Genomic DNA, 23,252 nt, shown 5'->3' on the forward strand with positions numbered 1-23,252 from the left:
AGAAACACTAAATACCTGTCAGTAGTACATCATAATTGGCACTTCAGTGATCAACTATATGCTATAGCGTTGTCTTCACAGTTGAACTGTATTTGATATAAGATAGTGCCCAACAGAACAGTGCAATGAAGTCATGCCGTTATGCTTATAAAAAAGATAACAGATTATATAAATCTGATGAGACTAAAGCATAAGATTTATAGATAAAATTATAATTGTTGCTTCATATATGCAATTATAATTTATTAACAGATAAGATAATTGTCATGTAAACTTACTTCGAGTAGACATCGTTGACTTACATTCAAATACTCGGTCGACAGTGGACCATTCACCTTGGACACTTCCTACCCACATTTCATGCAACCGTAGGCGAACCAACCTTCATCAAAACATATCTTCACAACCATAGCCTTTTACACACTAAGACACCTAAATAATTTCACCCAATTAAAACAGTGATGATAGTAGTTAGACTCCAAGACTACAAAATGAATGATGCTCTCAATTTCTATGTACTAGGAAGATTGTGACTTTTTCTTGCCGCAACACTGATTATTTGTCTTTTGTGTGACGCTTATCCACAATTGCAGTTTCTCTTGATTTCAATGAGTGAAAAAATAAATAGAATTATATCAGGTTGTTAGCAAGTTTTTCTTACAACTTTGTGTTGCTTCTGAATTTCTTTTTCTTTTGTGGTAACATAAGGATTTTATGTTGCATTTTTTTTCATTTGTTCCCTCTATGTTATTGAGAGCTAACAGTTGATGAACCATAAGCAATAGTATATAATCATAAGCGCAAATACGAATAACCTATAATAACGATTAATTAGACGTAAAGGAACTTATCAAACTTGAAAGTGACCCAAAGTGACCTTAGTGTGATAATTAGACCTGGAATTTTTGATATGCTTTTGGGTCACATGGACTTTATGAGGGTGAGCCTATTTTGCCTGAAATATAAGAAAGACACACTTACAATCTAATAAAGGAATCATATATTTTCATATTAAAACAACATCATCATCATCATTGTCATAAGATTACCTACCTAACTTTCCATTGAGGCAAAATTATTGTATGATAACACACAAAGACAATATTAGCCCAACAGAAACATTGTCATAATTAGCCCTGCAGGCAATGTGATCACAAGCAATTTTAGAGATAGTGTACAAAACGATAACAAATACTTACAATATAAGATAACGGTACATCAGGATCACTTTCATTCCAAGACTAAAGTTTTCAATTGAAAACCCTTCATTTGACTGTCTCTTTCGATTTCTCCCATCATTACTGAATGAAATCACAAATAACATAATGATAAAACAGGTCACATTAGGTGTACCTGCATCAAATACATATTACATAATATTGAAAAATATAACCCACATTCAAATACGTAATGTAGAAAAATAGGAACCTACAAAAATCACATCACAGTCTCTATTCATGAGTTCTTTTTGTATTCCTCGGGTCTCAAAGTACTTATTACACAACTTCCATCAGAGCACCTAGCTGGAAAGAAGCACATAATAGGTTCTTTAGCTGTATGATAAAGACAGTCCTAATCAAACTAAATAAAGGCAGTCTCACAAGTCAATTATATGATCAACACCATTCTCTTCCAAGTGAGACATGGTACATATGAAAGAGTAAACATTAACGAAATACAAAATTAAAGACCTGGCAGAAACGAAATATGTTAACCTGAATTATTATATGAATCTCATCATTCTAATTCTAATATGTATTCGTTAAAGAAATATGTTAAACGAAATATGTAATTATATGAATCTCATCATTCTAATTCTAATATAACAATTCTACTGGTTATCATCCTTGTAGTCGTGATATACATATTCGTTAAAGAAACAGTGTTTCAAGTTTGTTTGATTGAAAGTCGTACGTTACCAAGCATGGATTTACAAAATTATGTAAGCAAATAGACTGTAAAATTAATCGATTACCTTAGTGTGATTTCTGGAATATGTAAAGCAAACGACGATCTACCTGGTGTATCAAAGTTTTAATTCTTCGATCGACTACCGTTTTCTTAGAACCCTAATTTCAATCTTAATCGAAACCCAAAACCATTTAATCACGCTAGTACCGTTCGTGGATATGAAACCATTTCAATATTAAAACTTGTCTGAAGCCATGAAAAGATACGAAATCGATTATGCTACAATCGATTATGCAACAATCGATTTGAAATTAGGGTTTCTAAAAGGAATTGAGGCATAAAAACATATAAATAAACGAATGGTGAATGGCCCGCATACGCTATGAGATTAATCAACCGAAAAATTTTCCGACGAATGTATGTGTACAAAATATACAAAAGTAGTACCGTTCTGTTCGTAACATTGTAACGATTAATTCTGCGGTGGTGGCGAGTTTTATTATCGGCGTGGTAGGCCACCATCGCCGGTGCAGATGGCGTTTGTTCAAAATTGTGAAGAGAGAGGATAAGTGAGAGAGGTTTAGGTTTGCGTATGAGATACGTTTTTTCTGTAAAGGAGAGGTTGGATTGATGGTTTATTGGTACACGTGTCATTTTATGGTATTTTGTGAAAAAAAATCAGAAAAATAATACAGGGTATACACGTGGAGGTCTATAGTTTGTGTCAGTAGCAGACTGACATGTCAGCAGTATCAGCACGCTTTATGTGATGTAGGGGATATAATAATATAATATAATAATATAATATATAATATATAATATAATAAAAAATAAATATAAATAAATATTTTTTTTTTTCAGATTTATAAACTTAAACATTCTTGATGGTGCGTTGATTGCCAACGAAACAGTAGAATATTTAAAGGAAAAGAAGAAAAAAAAGTTTCATTTTCAAGGTTGATTTCGAGAAAACTTTTGATTGCTAGAGATGGGATTTCCTAATGGATGTGATGCGCTTCATGGGTTTTGGAAGTAAATGAAGGCAATGGATCTTTGCATGTTTGAAATCGGCAACCATTTCGGTACTCATCAACGGGTCACCCACAAATGAGTTTGCCTTGGAGCGGGGAGTTAGATAAGGCGATACTCTTTCGCTTTTACTTTTCATCATTGTCGTCGAAGGTCTAAATCTTCTTTCTAAATCTGCAATTAAAAAGAATTTATTCAAGGAGTTGAATAGGTGTGAAAAAAGTAATGGTCCCACATCTCCAATATGCGGACAATGCTATTTTCAGTGAGTGGAGTCTAGACGATGTCATACCCCGTCCTAATCCATTTGGACGAAGTCACCAACATCTGGTCCCATTGCGATGATCGACTCCAAGTAATGTCTTTAAAATGAGCAAATGCACAGCAGAAGATTTCTTTCATACTTGAGAATAAACATGCTTTCAAGTGTCAACCAAAAGGTTGGTGAGTTCATAGGTTTATTATAAAACAATAAAATTCAACATTTTGATAGACCACAAGATTTAAATGCTGCATGGTACAAATGGGCCCGAATCCTATACCCACCTGTAATGTACATGTGATATCTTTTAAATACAGTACACCTTTCTCGTGTACGAAATCATCTTTCATAAATTTTAGTAACCGTACACATATCTTGTGCACAAAAATAACATACACATAACCTGTGTATAAAATCATTCTCTCGATACATAACATTCACTTTATTTTCATAGCTTGGCTTGGTAACCGACCTTAACATATAATGCGCATAATAATATCCCCGAAACAGAACATCTCGTCTGTATAATAATCATATAAACTTTGAAGTACTAAACACCACGCCCACTAGCCCTTCCGTCTAGTGAACATTCTGGGTGAGGGTGTTAAACCCGGTAGCTACCTTTAGGATTCGCGTGAATTAGGGCCATACCCGATTCTAATTCTTAGGTTACCAAGCAATAATAATCAGGGGAAAATATTCACATCAATTGGTTGCAATTATCATGTCCACATAATTCAATAATAATCCACAGAACTTCTGTCTGTATAATAATTCATTTGAGGAATGTTTTGCTTGTGTCTATCTCGTCAAACATTTATAAAAGCATTTCATGTATTCGCAGTTCAAAATATATTTCAAAAGCATTTAATAAAGCAGTTGTAAAAATAGCGCATGTATTCTCAGTCCAAAAAATGTAAAGAGTAAAAGGGAATCAAATGAGCTCACCATATTGTATTTTGTAGTAAAAATACATATTACAATACTGAACAATGAAGGGTTGGCCTCGAATTCACGAACCTATATTATTCATATATATATTAATACATATAATTGTAATCGAATAAATTCATATATTATATCTTAAATTATATATCTTATAAATCTAGTTTGTATATATTTAAAATAGTTAACATTTATATAGTTTAATATTATATTTAAAAATCAATAATTTGTTATATGTAAATATTTATATAAGTAATCTTAATATATATAATTATATGTAATATTATGGTAATTGTAATATATATACTCTTATATAGAAAATATAGAGAAATATTTATTTGTTATAATTATATTGTTAATATAAAAGTAGTAATCATAATAATACTAATAATAATAATAATAATAATAATAATTATAATAATAAAATAAAAATAATAATAATATTAATGATAATGATAATAATACTACTAATAATAATAACTACAAAAATAATGATTTTACTAATAATAATACTAACATTTATTTTAATAACTATAATGATAATAATGTTATGAATACTAATAATGATAAGGGAATAAATTAAATAACTACCTCAAAGGTGTAGTCCTAAAAGAATGCTCAAGTCCGGGTTTGAACCCTCGATGTCCCGCTAACCCGATAACATCCTTAACCATTACGCTATGAGTTTCAATTCTGATATAACACCCAACTTAAATTGTTTTTAACCTTTACTTCTATACCCTTCTTCTTTTTCTAACAAAAATGCCTGAGCCCAGATTCGAACCCAAGACCTCTCGCTATTCTAACAATTGACCCAACCGTAATTATCATTGACATAACCATGATCATTTCCATAAAATATGAATCTTAATATCATCTATCATCAAATCGTCAAAAAATATTGATGATGGGTTTTCTGATGGCCCATTTAGACAATTATGATACTAGTACATTGGAGAGTCACGGACCAACTAAAGGTTTAATAACATGATCACTTATACGGCCCATAAATAAATGAAATATGGTTTTGCAATGTACCAGTGAAGATCCATTAATCATATGATCATACTCATACGCCATCATCTCAAAAAGAAAAAAAAAATGGAACGTCCACTCTAGTGGTCATCTTGGTCGACCTATATAGTGTCTTTTTGAGCCACTTGATGCATTATAATAGTTAGATATTTTTATATGAAATTGAAAGATTTATCAATTACTCCAATATAGGAACTGAGTGGGAATTACCTAACTTCTATCGGCCCTACACCCTTAACTTGTCCAACTTGTATCATCTATCAAGCCATCATTATAACCTCATTCTTATCATCGTTCATTTATTTTATGCATCATCATATTCACATCACTATCTCATCGTCCTTTTTCACCATCAATATCATTATCATTGTTTCTTTCTCGTGTAATCAGCAGCAAAAGAAATAAGTGAGTTTGCTTGGTTTGGGTGAACCGAAAAACAGAAATTTATATGTGGGGTTCGAGATGGGTTTGGTTCTCGGTCATAACAAACGACAAGGAGCAATTTCAGCAATCAAGTTACCTCACTTTACTCACTATAGTCGGCCACTAAATATTCTTCAAGCATATATTTTCTATTGTATTTTAATATCCACTACAATATCCTTATACTTTCATCATTGAAATATTCTGTCATATCATTTTACCACTCCTACTTGTTTGTATCGACACTAAATTTAAGTAGCTGCAGTAATAGTGATCGTGGTTTTTTTTTATTTCAAGCAATAGAGAAAAGGTTATAGAATTCGCAGAAATGAAGTTTTGTTGCAGGTGGGTTTCACGAATAGAAAGAAAAAGAAGATAGAAGATGGTGATTTAAGGTATCTTTGGTCGTGATGGTAATAAGAACAATATTATGTAAACGATGACCATGATGATGGTGGTGTTTTAATTCCATAGAGGATATACATGGTGGTCGTTGGTGAGATGGTGCGATATGGATCAATGGTGTAGTGGGGTTTGCATGATGAAAGGTGGTGGTGGTTCACCTTGGTGGCTTCGTGGTGATTATGAACCGACGGTTTAGAGTGGAGAGGGTGATCGGTCGATGGTGTTTAGTGCGCTTGTTCTTGGTTAGAACCTCAACCGAAAAGGTCTCCTTTGGGGTGGGTTTCGATGGTATTCAACAAGTAAACGTAGTAACAGCGAACAAATGGAAGTAACAAGTAAATGGGTGATTGACGAGGGTTTGTAGTTTCAGCAATTAGAAAATATAAGGAACTAGATGTGGGTATTCTTGGTTACCTTATACGTCGTCTAAAACCGATACAGTGCCGGGTATAACAGTAGATTGATATTGGTGATCGAGTTTCATAAAGAAAATGGTAGGGTGGCGAGTGGTGGTTCTTGTAGGTAGAGGAGATGGTAGTCTAAAGATGAATGGGGTGGCGATTTGATATACATATATGTATCTCCTATAGGTACCTATATATGATGATATAAGAATAAGCAAGGAGAGTTGGTGTTGGTTCTTGGATAGGAAGAGAGAAAACAAAATGTAAGTGAGTGTTTGGTTTATGTAAATATATATAATGTAAAGATGCAGTTCATAAGCAAGTTGCCAAAAACCAATTCAAATAAAGAAAACAATAAGTGGTGCTTAATCATATTTTCAATTATTTACGTATGTAAATGATAACTTTAATAAAGTAAGAACACCCGTGAATTCGTACGATAACCATATTAGAGAGAAGAAACAAAATCGCATAAAGTTAGATTGTGATGTGCAACTGAATTGAAAGAAAAAAAATATATAATCAGACTTTTTAATCTACAATTAATTAATATTAATAATTAATATTAGTATTAATATACTTTTAATATTATTGATAATAATAATAAAAATAACAATAATAACATTAATAACAAGTATGATGATAATTATTAATAATATTGCTAATGATGATATTCATAATATTAATAAGGAAAACACTAATAATATGGATATAACAAATTATGCTTATCAAATCTCATATCTATATATTATATATTAAATTAATAATATTAAGTATACTGATATTAATTTACATATTTATTTTCAACAATTAAATCATATATTATTTCTAATGATATTTCAAATTATTATATATATCTATATTTATTTGAATATATATGTATGTATTTACAATTAGTTGTTCGTGAATCGTCGGGAATAATCAAAGGTTAGATGAATCAATCTAAACAGTTCAAAACTTTTAAGACTTAACATTACAGACTTTGCTTATCATGTCGAGATCATATAAAGATTTAGTTTAAATTTGGTCGGAAATTTTCGGGTCATCACAGACGAGGTGTTTTATATCGAGGTGTTTTATACAAAGAAGCTAACAAGTTTAATCACTGTTCAGATGTATGTTTCAAGGCAAAGAAGAGAGGAACCCATGAGAAACAAATTAGCTCCATTAAAAGTGGAGATCTTCGTATGGCGTTTAAAGAGGCAAAGAATTCGAACTCGTGAGGAATTAGACAAGAGATGCATTGATTTGGAATCCATTCGTTGCCCACTTTGTAACAATGAGGTAGATTTCGTTAACCATTCTATTTTTTCTTCCAATGATGTTGTTGATGTCTGGAGGCGTGTTTTCAATTGGTAGGGTGTCCCCTTTTATACGCCTCTGCTAATGAAAGACATCCTCCATGGAAAGTTACATTTGAATGTTTCGGATTCTACAAGATTAATATGGCAAGCCGTAGTGTGGATTTCGGGTTATTTGATTTGGAGAAATCATAACAACAAAGTTTTTAAGGGCTTGAGTTGGAATAGTCTGATAGCTCTAAACGAGATTCAAGTTAAGAGTTACGAATGGATCGCGAGAAGAGTTAAGAAAATTCGTATAGATTGGCTAGATTGGATTACTTGCCCATTTAAAATTGATTATACAAGTATGGTCTTAGTTAACCCAGGTTGAGTCAGCTTCTATCTGGGTAGCATTGGTATTTGTATGTGGCTCGGGGTGTTTTGTTTGTTTTATATTCGTGATTATGGTTTTGTTTGAATGTTGGCTTGTGTTGTGATGCCCATTCATACTCTTGTGTACCAACATTCTTTATTGTTTATATTATTTATTTGCTTTTTAAAAAAAATGTATAAAACGGTAATTTAGAATTTTACTTTTAAGTTAGCTGTAAATGATAATTTGATTGAAGTGAGGTGTAGTTATATGTTATTTTTCTTATATGCAAAACTATACAGTCAATCAACATAAAAAAACCATGTTACATAAGGATGATTTTTGCCCCCTCCAAGATACCATTCAAGTTTCGCCAATGACTAGGTGTCACCAAAACTACACCCAATAACTAAAACTCGTCACAAGCTTGATGCAAATTAGAAGGCCATAGGACACAGATTTGCTGGCCTAAAAAACCTACTACCGTTGTCAGAAATTGCTAAGCAACGTATATCTAATTTTTAAATCTAATTTTTAAGAACTCGAAGCCCCAACCATCTGAAAGCAAGAATCCGAAGCCACATATTTTCTCACTAATATACAAGGTTGGAGATCTTGAATCTCGGGGAGATCTCGTTTGGACATTTTTGGGGAGATCTCGACATCTCGGAAAAATTTCGGGGAGATCTCAGACTTTGACTTACGTTGACTTTTTAGTTTTTGTAATATAAATATATATAAATAAATAAGTTTATGTACATTTATATACATTTTTATGAGATTTTACAAGTAAATCGGAGAAATGAGTGAGAAAATTCGAAAAATTACGTGATTTTATGAAAAATTTCGAGAAATCGGCGAGAAAATTCAAGAAATTGTGGCTTTGACAAAGTTGACCCCGTTGACCGAGAAATCTCGGGAGATGTATATCTCGTCTCGACGGCCTTCTAAAAATGAGATTTCGGAGAGATTTCGAGGAGAAATAAGGGGATTTACGGCTAATATATAAGAAAAAAATGTAGAAACAATATCCTGCTCCTCATTATAAAAATATTATTGGCTTCCTCGTCAAATTACAAAAACCCTACACATGATGAATTGAACATAACATCCACCCGACCCAAATTGTACCAAATAACTTCTCAACCCGATCTCCATTTATATTTCAATCTGCAAAACACTTCGCTCAATCGCTAAACGCGCATCTTCGAAGGTATCTTATTTTATTCCCCTAAAAAACTAATCAAAGCGGTAATCAATCGTTCTGTTTCCCTACATTCCATTATAGTTATTTAATTTAATTGCAACTACAAGGTAATTAATCTGCGGTTTAACTTATGGCAACTTCTTTTTGTTTGAATTTGCAGTCCCAAGCTGTATTAAGTCTCTACTGCTATAGTTCAATATATTAGGGTTTCAATTTAAGGTTTTTTTTGTGCCTATCATATCATATATATGTGTAATGTGTAATTTATATATGTATATGTATGTATGTGTGTATATATAAGGACTTAATACTGAAAAGAATGATGAATTAGAGAACTCAATATTACCTATAGATACAACTGCATACTTACATGTATTATGTATTAATAATACATAATACATGTAACTATGCAGTTTTATCTATCAGGGTATCTATCAATATTATGTATTATGTATATCTTAAATGACTTTTTCCTGTTTCTCAATATTTAGGTCTAAATATGTTTTTATTTTATAATTTATAATGTATTTGTAATAATTTTGCAGAGTATGCTTCACTATCAGGTAAATAGTTTAGATTTAGTTTAACATGCAATGAAATGTATATCAGTTTTGTATTTGATTATTACTGTAATTTTGCATATGTGAAACTGAGAAATCGAATTGACAGTTTTATATACCTTGCTATGAACTTACATTTTATAAAAGTGAGTGATTGATTTACTTGACTTTTTCAGGATAGGTTGTTTGTAGTGTTTAGTTATTTGTAGGTGGATGGGTTCACCTGAACGAGTAAAACTTTCTGCAAAAAGGGATGTAGAAGATAGTTTAGGGAGTAGGAGTGATAGGGCCAGGGACGATGAAACATGGGAAGCAGATGAACGTAGAAAACGGAGATCGGGAAGATCGAGGCATTCGGGAAGTGGCGATGATGGTGACGGATCGGAAAATAATGGAAGAAGGGAGAAATACGAGAGTAGGAAGAGGTCAAGTAAGGCGATTAGTGAGGAAGATGATTATGAGTTGAAAAAAGATTCAAGAGCTAGGCATTTGAAAAGGAAACAAGAGGAGAGTGCATTAGATTCGTTGAGTACTTGGTATCAAGATGGGGAGGGTGAAAATCGTCATGATGTTAGAAAGTCGGGGTCAAAAATGTCTGATCGTGAAAGTTCTCAAAGCAAAAGTAAGGTTAAAGATGAAAGATTTCATGATGAAGATCTTGAAAAGGTGCAAGAAAAGGATTCAAGATACTATGAGAGAAATGAGGTTAACCGAGAAAAGGGTTCTGATTCAGGAAGGCACGCAAGAAAAAGGTGGGATGATGCACATATGGTTGAAAAAGATGAGAGAAGATATGAATCAGAGAAGGCTAAGAGTAAGGAAAATGTGGAAGAAGATTCTGTTAATCTTGAAGACGTTAAATTAGATATAGTTGATGAAGATGAAGGTGGTGCATCGATAAGGGAAAGGGGTAAAAGAGACATTTACCGTTCTACAAGGTCAAGGACTCCTGAGAGAAGTGAAAGGCGTTATCATGAGGGAGAAAACAATGATTTGGATTCAGATAAAAGTGGTAGTTATAAAAGGAAGGATGAAAAAGATGGTTATAGAGAGGGAAGATTGAAAGGACGAGATGATAACTGGAAAAGAAGGCAACCGGGATATTCTGATAATAAGGAAGTAAAAGACGGTGATGCCCCTTATGACTACAGACGAGATTGGGAGACACCGTCACAAAGACGTGGTCGTGATCGAGTTGACTCAGAAAGATATATGGGTCGTACTGGTGGTAGAAAGGATAATGCTGTGAAAACCTCATCAAATTATGGTATTTCAAAAGATAACTATGATGTGATAGAGATTGAAACTAAGCCTTTAATGAAAAACGAATTTAACGAGCAATCTGATGTAAAACCAGTACAAAATGATGATCAATCTGTTGAAGATTCAAAGGATAAATATGGAGATGATAGAAATATGGATGATACCGAGGGAGGGAAAGGTAAAGGGCAACGTGGTAATTTACCCAATCGTCCAGGTGGCTGGCAGGGTCAATCTACAGGTAGTGATTCACATGGATATAACGATCCAGGTTCATTTAACAGAGGGGTTTCTCAGGGGTATAAAGGTAATAATAGAATGGGGAGAGGAAGGGTTAGGCCTACAGGAAGAGATGGTCAACAAGTCAACATGCAAGTGCCAATGATGGGTTCACCTTTCGGACCACTTGGAATGCAGCCACCTGCCGGGTTGCAACCGCTCACACCCACCATGTCTCCCGGTCCAGGTCCACCAGTGTCTCCTGCTGTCTTTATCCCACCGTTTTCTCCTCCCGTTGTTTGGCCCGGAGTTCCACCTGGGCTTCCAAGCGGTCCACCTGGCGGACCAACGGGACCTAGATTCCCTCCAAATATCGGGCCCCCACCAAATTCGGGTATGTTTTTCAACCAACCCGGACCCATAAGAGGAATGCCTCCAAACATGCCGGGTCCTGGTTTTAATACTCTAGGACCTATGGGTCGTGGTCAGCAACAAGATAATAATAAACCTGGTGGGTGGGTCCCATCTAGAAATAACGGGCCTCCTGGTAAAGCTCCATCTCGAGGTGAACAGAACGATTATTCCCAAAATTTTGTCGACACTGGTTTGCGACCCCAAAATTATATCAGGGAACTAGAGTTAACTAGTGTTGTGGAGGATTATCCAAAGCTTCGGGAGCTTATACAAAAAAAAGATGAAATTGTTGCTAATTCTGCTACTGCTCCTATGTATTACAAGTGTGATCTGCGTGAACAAGTATTATCACCCGAGTTCTTTGGGACCAAGTTTGATGTTATCCTTGTGGACCCACCTTGGGAAGAATATGTTCATCGGGCTCCTGGTGTCACTGACCATATGGAGTACTGGAGTTTTGAAGAAATAATGAATCTTAAGATTGAGGTACTTATGATTTTTTTTTTTTTTTTTTTTTTTTTTATCTTTTTATTATGATTTGCTGATCTATTGTATTGTTATTTTACTTTTGAAATAAAGATAGCAAACATTATGATTCCTAAAAGCACTCACTGTTTCACCTTGTTTGGTATTATTAATCACATACCTTTGGCCAGTTGTCATTAATCATAAGAAGTCCAACGTAAATAACAGAAGAGTTTATCAAACGGTAAATAATTGCTTAAAAACTACGGGCAAACATTGCATTTGCTATTTATAGTTATAATTTATTCAATATAGCACTTAGTCATCTCTGTCTCGCTGGGTACGTTGGAACTACATGAGTTTAACTGGGTGTCTGTCCATTTGTTGAAAGTGTACTATGTCTAACGCTGTTTATTACTAAGACACATGAATGGAATGGGTATGTGATCATGGGCGGTTTTATGAAGGGACAAGCGGGGCAGCCGCCCCCAGTGGATTTGCAATTTTTAGTGTAAAAATTTTGAATTTTTTGACATTGCCCCGGTGGATTTCTTTTTTTGCCCCAAAACTTAAATATTTTGCCCAAAAACCTTCAAATTTTGCCAAAAAATCTCCAAGTTTTACCCCAAAATCTTCAAATTTTGCCCACAAACCTTCAAATTTTGTCCCACAACCTCCATAATTTGCCTAAAAATCTCCATTTTTTGTCCCAAAACCTCCATATTTTGCCCAAAAAATTGCTACGGTTTTAATTTTTTTTTTTGCCCCCAGTGAAAAAAAATCCTGGTACCGCCACTGTATGTGATTAATGTACTATGGAGTATATTGCAAATATATAATGATAATGGTGGATACTTTTCATGCTATTGAAACAGTTTTGTAAACGTGTACATTTTAATTTGAAAATAAGTGAGTTGTTCTCAAGTTATAGTGTAGCTATTTTTTTGCCTTTAATAAAGGGTGTATATCAATTTATAAATTTTATGGCTCATCTTTTAAAATTCTATTTCTTCAGGCAATTGCGGATACACCATCTTTTGTTTTTCTGTGGGTTGGTGACGGAGTAGGTCTTGAGCAGGGTCGGCAGTGTCTAAAGAAGGTACCTCAAAATCATGTTTAATTAAATTTTATTTTTTTATTATTATTATTTTTATTTTATTTTGACTCCATACTAATCCACATGATTCATCAGTGGTTAAAGTTTTCGATGATCTTTTTGTGCTATTGTAGTGGGGGTTCCGTAGGTGTGAAGATATTTGTTGGGTGAAAACCAACAAAACCAAATCAACACCTGGATCGCGTCATGATTCACATACTTTATTTCAGCGTTCAAAGGTTGGCTTCTTTTTTTTAATTGTTTCTATTTTGTTACCTCCGAGACTTTGAAACTCTTAAGTTTTTATAGTTGTTTATTCAACCACTTGTATATTAAAGGAGCACTGCTTGATGGGGATAAAAGGAACTGTTAGGCGCAGCACTGATGGTCACATAATCCATGCCAACATTGATACTGATGTAATCATTGCCGAGGAGCCTCCATATGGTCAGTAGTGTTGATTCCTTTGTCACTATTAAGTCCATTTATATTCCAAATAACTACACTTATATAAGGTGTTGTTAAGTGAAGGACGCAACAATTTTTTATTTTATTTTTTAAAAAAAGTGTTGCTTTTAAGGTCAAGAAAAAAAAAGCCAAAAGAGAAAATAGGTTTAATGCCAAAAGTTCGTATGTATTCTCCATGGTTTTATTAGATTCAGATGTAATTACTACTCCGTAATTCATTATTGTAAACCCATTACATCAAAATGGACTGCCAGATTGACTCTTGTCAAGTTTAAAATTGAAAGTTAGTTCTGAATCTTTATTCATTTTAGGGTTTGAAAATTTTAACTCTCTGTGAAAAGATTTCTTCCCTATAATTACCATTTTTTATTCCTTCGTGCATAGTGACCATCTCTTGCAAATTGATGGTATTATGTGGGTGCACTGTATTTTCGTATGTCTCTTTAAGGATATATTTAGGTGGTTGATGAATAGTCTAATATCTTACTCAAAATATGTGTTAAGTCAAATGTCACACATATCAAGAACGCAAACTACATGTACCTCGTTCCTCAACCTTTTTGCGATGAAATTGCAGGTTCTACTGCAAAACCTGAAGATATGTATCGTATTATCGAGCATTTCTCGCTCGGACGCCGTAGGCTTGAGCTTTTCGGTGAAGATCATAATATACGATCTGGGTGGTTGACTGTTGGTAAAGACTTGTCCTCCTCAAATTTCAATTCTGAGGTACTATTTGTATGCCCGTCTTTCTGTTTTATTATTGTAATTATGGTATTATATTGATCTTGGAATACATAAAGAGTCATCCCCCCCAACACACACACACACACACACACACACAAAAACATAATACAATGTTTTTGACAATAACTGAAAGAAGTGTTGTACAAGACATTAAGATTAATATAAGAGAGTTTGATTTAATTCTTCCCAATCAGTACTGAGTAATTGATCTACCACAAGTTTTTTTTTTTCACTTAAAAGGGAAGCGGGTGAGTTATACTGTAAACTTGTATTGTTGTGTTTAATATGAGTTACAGAAGCCTTCTATATATAGAAGGTATAGTTACATAATCTAGCCCTATACCCATTTTGACCAGGTACTAGGCATGTTCTTCTTGCACCTGTACCAAAATGAGAATAATTTTACCATCGACCATGGAACAGGTCAAATGACTTGTTAGTCTTGGTCACTGGAGTATATAAAAAGTATGGACAATAATGTTAGCGGGTCAACCCAACCAGGCCCAAAGTTGACCCATTTCGAATCATTAGCTTACCATCTCAACCTTTACGATGGTCCACTTCTAATATGATTTTTACTGTGATATTATCAGGGATATGTTCGTAATTTTGCTGATAAAGATGGGAAAGTGTGGCAAGGTGGTGGCGGAAGAAACCCGCCTCCAGAAGCGGGTCATCTCGTGCTAACAACTCCCGACATCGAGTCACTTAGGCCAAAGTCACCGATGAAAAACCAACTTCAAATGCAGCAGCAACAGTCAAATACGATATCTCTTACGGGAGGTGGGTCCAACAATAAGAGGCCAACTGGAAACTCCCCATCAAGCCATAATGGACCACCAGGCATGAACCAAGAACCATCTGGGTCTAATATCTCAGGCCCGGTACCATGGGGTCCAATGGGCGGTGGTATGGGTCCTGATGAGAGGTTTTTTGATAATATGTATGGTGGGTATAATGGTCCTTTTGGACCCATGGGTGGAGACTACATGGATTATGAAACGCATAGAGCCATGAACAATATGTTGTAGTTTTATTATTATTATTTTTATAACTATTTATATGTTGTTTTTTTTTCTTTATTCGTTTCAATGATCTTATATCTGACCAAAGGAATCTTAAATGTTAGATGATCAGTTGGTCATGATCATCACAAACGATGTTGACAGTTGACTTTTGAATGCCAAACTAACACGAATACACGATAATGGACTAATAATCCTGCCTGTTTCAAATATTTTATGTATATAAATGTATATAAATATAAATATATAAATACAGTAATTATTACGAAGCTAAAGCCTTCTTCCTATCTGTCTGTTTATGAACCACCTTGTATGTAATGTAGTATCTTATTTAATTCACTTTTTTTTTTTTTTTTTTTTGAAAGCTGTGTTTGGAAATGACACACCCACCCGATCATTTTTCACGCACACGTGTTTTCGGGCGGTAACCCGAACCGCATAATAGGGGATCCATCAATCCATACGGGCATGTGGATCACGTCGAATTCCTGCATATGAGTCGGTAAAACCCCCCCTCACGGACTTTTTACAGAGCCAAGGATCGAACCCTTGGCTTCAACCGTGCCCGATACTCTTATAATCTTATAATACATTCCATTTCTTTATTTTCAAACCAAACAAGAAAATTCTATTCACTACATTATATAATCATATTTACCACATAAGTATATCTTCACCTGTGTATTCTCTCATACACACAATAAAAGTAGAAACAACATTACAAACAATATCAAAAAGTACAAATTGTCCCCGGTGATATGCACATGACTAGCATGTAATCACATAAAAGCTCAAAAAAACTAACACATAAATCTCCTGCAACAATGGGTTGATATATATAAATATACTCTGCTTTAATCTTGCTTTGAGGATTCTGAATTTTGATGATTAGAGGACTGCATATGCCGTTCCGCAAGTACTTTCTTCGTTCTCTCCAAAACGCCAAAGAATATCGAACCTCCAATCCCTATCCAAAGCACTCGTGGCCCGATACCCTACAAGATTCAATATGTACATAATTTTCTCCTTGTGAAAAAGGATATTCATAATCTAAACACTTCCTACGTAACAATGAAACAAGAAACCCTTTTTCATGTTTCGGAAAAGAGTGTTGCTAGCAAATTTTTTTTTTCTTTCCATATATGTTATAGGCAAACAGATAAGGTTTTCCGTATACCTAGAGAAGGCGAGCATTTTACTCAGGTGTACGCGGTCTAACCAGGTTATCCACAATTTTCACTAGTCACGAACCCCAAAAAGAATCCTATTATTACATCAAAGTGTCTTTTAGATTTTAGAATATTAGTCAAACATTTTTGGGGTATGGATGTCTACATCTTACTTCCCCTAACCCAGCTGCGCTGGGATTGGGTAATGTTGTTGTTGCTTTAAGTTAACCCAACCCGCACCAGTTTTGATCCGTAACCAAAACATAACCAATATTACAGTTACCCAACCCGGCCATTTTACAACCTCTATTCTTAGTAGGATGAAGATCACAAACCTTTAAAAGGGCGGGAGATCCTTCTTCCCTCAATATTGTCTGCACACAGTCAACTATCCCTTTGTATTGGTTTCCTGATCCCTGAATCATCAATCTTGTTTTTATTACATCAAGTGGGGTCGTTATAGCCCCTGTTAGTGCACCTACATAATACATTGAACAAGAACTTTAATACTAGAATTAAATGCAAGTGAACATAATCGGTATTTGACAAATTTTTAATAAAATTAATTAATATTTATTTATAGATGGAGCTTAGTTACCAGCAAAAGCACCAATAGCTGCATTTTCAGGATCATTGAGGTCTCTACGCGCCTGAACAGAAGTTTAGAACCAGTCAAAAATATTAAATAATGTCATTATGTTAATCTGGATTATTATGATGCATTTTTACAAATAAAAAAATAGAAATACTTACAGCTAACTTATAGCCAATCCGAAGTTGCTCATATATGCAGAACTGAATAGCATCAAAAGGTAAATCGCGTAGAAGAAAAGATCCATATCCCTACATGTATTTGCATGAAGGTACTCGTTGAAAAAAAAAATTGATTTATTTGTCTATATACAGTTATAAATTATTAATACTTGATGAATAGTCAAACATCTAAACTCTGTATCAAGTCAGATGTTGCAATTATCAAGGACATGTGAATGTATAAAACGTGACATGGGCTTATTGTGGTTACGTTTATGAACTACGAAGAAGGATTCATACCGCATATAGACCTTTAAAACCCTCTTTGGCAACAATAAGCCGGAGCGCATCGGAAGCTGAAGCAAATTGCCGAGTCTGCATTCTTTGCTTTACAACCTATGAGTCAAATACATATTATATAATGTACACTGCAAAGAGGTATAAGAAATGTTGAAAATATTCAAAAGTGTAGAGGTAACAATCTGAACCCATTTATGAAAACATGCTAAATTTTAATGAAATAAAAGGAGACTACATATAAATGGGTCAACAGGTTAAATAGGTTAAACAGTTAAATGGGTTAAACAGATAAAAAGTCATCCAACCTTCATTAAAATGCTTACAATGTCATCATTTCATTTTGGAAGAAATCAGTTGATCCTTATTAATATAGAATTATAATTATAATTTTTGTATTTATAAAACTAAAAAATATAGACTAAAAGTGTTGACGAGTCAACCCAACATCACACACTTTGACCCACACAAGAAAATTGCCCTTGTTTACCGTTAGTCATGTCACGTGACCCACCCATATTACACCACTAGTGATAATCTGTGTACCTCTGTTGGAACGCGTACAAGAGATGCAGCAATACCTCCAATTGCACCTGCAGTCTACATAACATTTGCAAAATATTGAAGTAGATAGAATATAGCTTACATAAAGGCGTTAGATATAAATTTGAGAAGAAATAAAATAAACTATGTTAACAAGACTTGGAGTATTTACGATGTATGCACCAAACATTTACACTATTTGAGTTTAAAAAAAGGTATGTACTTGTACTGAACCAGTTTCAACTACAGTGTAAGCACAAAATTTTACACCAATATTTTATTTCCATTAATTTTCAACTAGTTAATTTAGACTTACACACTAAGATGTTTTGATTAAATTATTATAATATCAACTTTGAACACTCTTTCAGTTTTAAACTAGTGTAAGTATTTACTAATCCAGTAACTAATAACAATTATAGATGCACGATAAATTTTAAGTACAAATTTCAAGGTCTCAAAAAATCTAACTCTGTACTTTTGCTGGAACCACAATTATTACATAAAATGTAAATAGAATAAAACTAACCAGATGTGCGACAGCACTAAGATTGTCGGGAACTATCTTCAACAGTTTCTGTTTTGCAGGTTCATAAACACCTACAAACAAGGCAGAAGCCCTACATACAAAATAAAACATTCAAAACATTTATAAAAGTAATATATAACATACTAAAAACATGAAAACTCAATTTTGAACTTCAAAAACAGAGCAAAAAACACGATAAAAAATAAAAATATGATATCCTTACGGTAAAACGCCAACAAGATTTCCTGCTAATCCTGAATAAAGCCCCTGAAGGACAATTTTTCCTCCACCACGAGCTGCCTACATCGATAATATGATGTCATTTTATAAGTAACATTTAACATTTTAGAAGCAAGTTATTACGCACTCCTATTAAATTAGTGATTCTAAGTACTTTATTTTACTTTCAAAAAGTTAACTCACGAGTAAGTTTTTTAACAAACAACAAAGTCTTACCTGAAGCCTTGTTTTTATCGTATCAATTGGGTATAAAGCGGTTTCAACAACAACTCCAGCTGTACCTCCTGCTATGAAACCCTCTGCACTACCACAAAATAACATCATCGATCAAAGTCGGATTTATTCAGTCAAAGTCGAATTCATTCGGTCAAAGTCAGATTTAGTTAATCTATTTGTCCAAAAATTTAGTCGAAGTCAAAATTGGTCAACATCGGATTAATCCCTACAAGGTCCCAGGTGATTAATCCCCAAAAAAGGATTTTTACAACCTTGAATATCAATATAAATGATGAAACTTCCATGTGTATCAGCTCATGTATGGGTTATATATACAAATATGGTGTTACTGAATATACTTTAAGCAATTAACATAACTAAATAACTTTATTAAAAAATACCGAATACGATTCTTAAGAAATCAAATGGCTTTTCTTCCCCAATGCTGACTGATGCAAAGGACTTTTTCGGTACCAACTGCAACGTGTGCGATTTCCCACTTGATACATCTGCAAAACCACACACCTGCTCAAACATGAACCACAAGTAAATGGCACTAAGCAGTAAGCAGCACAAAGATAGAAACTTCATCTTCAAGATATGTAACTTATATGGATCATTAATGGCTTGAATGGAGTATTACAAGACCACATTCCCAGTTTGAAAAAGTCATTATTTAACATTTTTTAAGTCCTAAGATATTACTTATCTACATAAAGACAGTTTTTACTTTATAAAAGCTTCAATGTATGTTCTATTGTGTGTATTGGCAATTAACATAAACTCATACACTGGAGTACATTATATCTCAAGTTGCAAAATTTGTTAAACTAGTTACAGAAATAAATTAAAAATTAGAAAAATAAAATTAAAATTAAAATGAGAAAATAAATGTTACCTGATGAGGACAATGATGAATTCTGGGAGTGAATAGCCAATGTAAGAGGACCCATTTTATCTGCAATTATTATCCACCTGCAGATTGAACCCACATATATACTTATAAAAAAAAAAAAAAATAGATAATTAAAATTAGCAAAATTATATTTTCAAATTTCATACAACATGTAACCTGAAAATGTAGATGGGGTGTGACTGTGAGTGAAGAACACGGGCTGCGTTCAACTCGAAGACGTCTTCTAGATGATGATAGATGTGTGAGCAGTGCACATATTATTGGGCTAATGCGTTTGGGCCTCGGCCTGCTCATGTCTTTTAATTGAGCCATCATCACTTCACTATATATATATATATATATATATATATATATATATATATATATATATATATATATATATATATATATATATATATATATATATATATACACACACATACATTAAAAGAGAGTTTCGATTAGCTAATAAATGTTTTCAAAATCTCCTTTATTACCATTAGATTAAAAAATTACATTATAATACCCCTTAATCCAACGGTCCTTAATCATCCACTAAAAAATTAGCTAATAAATCAATATTACATATAATTCATCCCTAAAATACCCTTCTAATAAAAAACACGGAAGCTTATCAAAAAATTAAGGGTTTCGTACAAATACTAACAAATTGAATCCATCGATTCACATCCCTCCATCTTCATCATCCCTCCATCTATCGTTATCTCATCGCCGTGATTTACAGGAGATTAGATGATGAAGGACAATTTAGGGTTGTAAACGATTTAGGATTATAATCGTTTATTTTCACCCTTTTCCCTTCTAAAGTTAGGGGTTTTTTTCGTTTGAAATTCCGATTTCATCATTGTGATGCCCCGTACAAAACCATCGTGTACGAATCATCAACAACAGGATCATTACAAGGTTAAGTACTATATGCGATTTCAAAAAGAGTTTGCATTCATAAATAAAGTGATGTCTAAACCAACATCGAATGTTTTACAATCCAAAAGCATGCTTCACTAAGTAGAAGCAAATAATAAGTGTATGTGACCACAATGGTCGTTACAAGTCATAGTTCAAAAGTACTAAAGTTTGAATGCAAGGTAAAGTAGTTCATGCGATGACAACTCTAAGCAGCGGTGTCTACAGCACGACTAGTACACAGCGGAAGCTAACCTCAAGCACCTGATAAAAACATGCTTAAAAACGTCAACACAAAGGTTGGTGAGCTATAGTTTAAGTATAACAGTAAGTAAGGTAGGCCACGAGATTTCAGTGCTACAAAGAGCGTTTCAAAACAGTATGATAAAGTATATGTTAACCGTGGGCACTTGGTAACTAACTTAACGTTTATACCCCCTGAAAGTACACTTGGCAAGTGCGTATGTCTACGAAGTATTAAACACTCGTTAAATGCTAGCGCTACTAGCCCGAGTGGGGATGTCAAACCCTATGGATCCATATCTAAGATTCGCGTTCACCGGTTCAAAAACCAATGACTAAACGTTACCGAGCTAAAGGGAATGTTTATGCCGTTATATAACCCACACATATATAAGTTTAAGTACTCGTGCCTAGTATGTAAAACGTAAAATGCGCATGTATTCTCAGTTCCCAAAATAGTTAAAGTAAAAAGGAAATGCTATAACTCACAATGATAATGTAGTCGTAAAGTCGAGTCGGGAAAAGTGTGCAAGTAATCGGTCCGAAAGTCCTCAACCTAAGTCAAATAGTACTAAGTCAGTAAATCGTCCGAATAGGTTTAAAAGTATGTAAATAAGGTCTTAAGGGTCATCATCATTCATCATCAAACAAAAGGCGTAAAGTAAGTTTCGTTTATGAAAGTAGTTTAAAACAAAGGCTGACTTTGGTCAGTCACCACGGCCTCTACCCTTACTGAAATAAGGTGAGACCAGTGGCCGTGGCTCCGTATATGAGTCCTTTAAGTGTGGTAAAATTTACAGAAGCAAACTCGTCTTTGTTTGACCGTGGAGACGGTCTAAGTGCGAGTAGGTCAGAAATTTCTGCACAACGTTAAAGGACATAGTGACGATCGGAGGGCCATAAATCCTAAACCGTAACTCGGATTAAGTCGAGTCCTATATGAAAAGTTATCTACTCGAAAAGATCTATTTGTAAATCAAGGTTAAAGCAGCCCAGGTTTACTGGTCTGTTATAGAAACAGCAGAACAGTAGGCTGTAAACAGAAACAGAAAGATAAATGGGTTCCGGTGGGTTTTGGTGCTTGATGTTCATCATGGTTCTCGTCCTTGATGCATATAGCTTCAAGTGTACAACTCAATGATGTGTTTACATCATATTTACCATGGTTTGACCATCATAACCCAAGTGTAAGTCTAAGACATGAAGCACAACTCACTTAAGTGTTGCAAGTGTTTTGATGAACCAAAGTTACATCAAAGTCTTAGATCTAACACATACATGAACTTTAAGACTAATAATAAGTTACAAACTTGAAAGTGAACTTATGAAATCAAGATCTTAAGTTATAGAACATAGTTCTTAGTTTGATCTTGAAGATCCAAGACTCAAAAGTCTAGATCTAACATAAGTGTACAAAGTTATATTTAAAGAAAACTTATTTGTGTGTTCTTGAACTTTCAAAGTTAACCTTTAGTTCCAAGAGATATGAGATCAAGACTAACTTGTAGTACTTGACCAACAACAACCAAAATCATAAAATTAGAGTGCAAGTAAAACTAAATAAACAAGTAAATAAGTTCATGGGTTTCATACTTTAAAGATTCAAACCAAAATTTGATCTTTAAGAATGTAAACTTTAAAGTTTACAAACATGATTCACAAGTATGATTTGCAACACATGAACTCTAAATTTTTTTGAAACATTAAAAGTAGAATCATAAACTAGTAAGTTTATGTTCTTGTTGTTCTTGTTATAACAAGATAAAATGAAGAATCAAACTAGAAAGTTTGGTTCTTGGAAACTAGTAAGTAAAGTAACTACAAATACATGTAACTAAATAATAATCAAGAACAAGTAGCAAACAACAAATGATGATGATGATTTGCATGTATGTATTCGGTTTCTAGGAGG

The 23,252-nt window shown here is 33.8% G+C and overlaps 2 protein-coding genes and 1 long non-coding RNA gene across 5 annotated transcripts; 1 reads left to right on the forward strand and 2 right to left on the reverse strand.

Moving 5' to 3' along the window:
* Positions 1–762: 762 nt before the first annotated feature.
* Positions 763–2,266, reverse strand: LOC139893706 (uncharacterized). 2 transcript variants are annotated; one of them, XR_011774674.1, is made up of 5 exons: positions 1,976–2,266; positions 1,433–1,523; positions 1,218–1,353; positions 1,054–1,136; positions 763–955 (listed from the first exon to the last, which is right to left on the reverse strand). It is a non-coding gene; the product is annotated as an uncharacterized lncRNA (long non-coding RNA). The 2 variants fall into 2 exon arrangements; XR_011774673.1 differs by having other exon boundaries at positions 1,218–1,523.
* A 6,865-nt stretch (positions 2,267–9,131) lies between these two features.
* Positions 9,132–15,563, forward strand: LOC139894631 (N6-adenosine-methyltransferase non-catalytic subunit MTB-like). Of its 2 annotated transcripts, none has more exons than XM_071878034.1 (7): positions 9,132–9,283; positions 10,014–12,216; positions 13,211–13,294; positions 13,426–13,530; positions 13,630–13,738; positions 14,337–14,488; positions 15,100–15,563. In XM_071878034.1, the coding sequence occupies exons 2-7, from the start codon at positions 10,051–10,053 to the stop codon at positions 15,535–15,537; spliced, it is 3,054 nt and encodes a 1,017-aa protein (XP_071734135.1). In that variant the 5' UTR covers positions 9,132–9,283; positions 10,014–10,050; the 3' UTR covers positions 15,538–15,563. The 2 variants fall into 2 exon arrangements, with proteins under 2 accessions (XP_071734135.1, XP_071734136.1); XM_071878035.1 differs by having other exon boundaries at positions 10,019–12,216.
* Positions 15,564–16,171: 608 nt separating this feature from the next.
* On the reverse strand, positions 16,172–19,858 carry LOC139893707 (S-adenosylmethionine carrier 1, chloroplastic/mitochondrial-like). The gene is made up of 10 exons (XM_071876882.1): positions 19,680–19,858; positions 19,279–19,361; positions 19,046–19,122; positions 18,823–18,913; positions 18,297–18,350; positions 17,754–17,849; positions 17,454–17,543; positions 17,299–17,350; positions 17,036–17,178; positions 16,172–16,526 (listed from the first exon to the last, which is right to left on the reverse strand). The coding sequence occupies exons 1-10, from the start codon at positions 19,813–19,815 to the stop codon at positions 16,386–16,388; spliced, it is 963 nt and encodes a 320-aa protein (XP_071732983.1). The 5' UTR covers positions 19,816–19,858; the 3' UTR covers positions 16,172–16,385.
* Between the last annotated feature and the right edge of the window lie 3,394 nt (positions 19,859–23,252).

Source organism: Rutidosis leptorrhynchoides, chromosome 2 (assembly GCF_046630445.1).
Source record: "Rutidosis leptorrhynchoides isolate AG116_Rl617_1_P2 chromosome 2, CSIRO_AGI_Rlap_v1, whole genome shotgun sequence".
Lineage (NCBI taxonomy): Eukaryota > Viridiplantae > Streptophyta > Magnoliopsida > Asterales > Asteraceae > Rutidosis > Rutidosis leptorrhynchoides.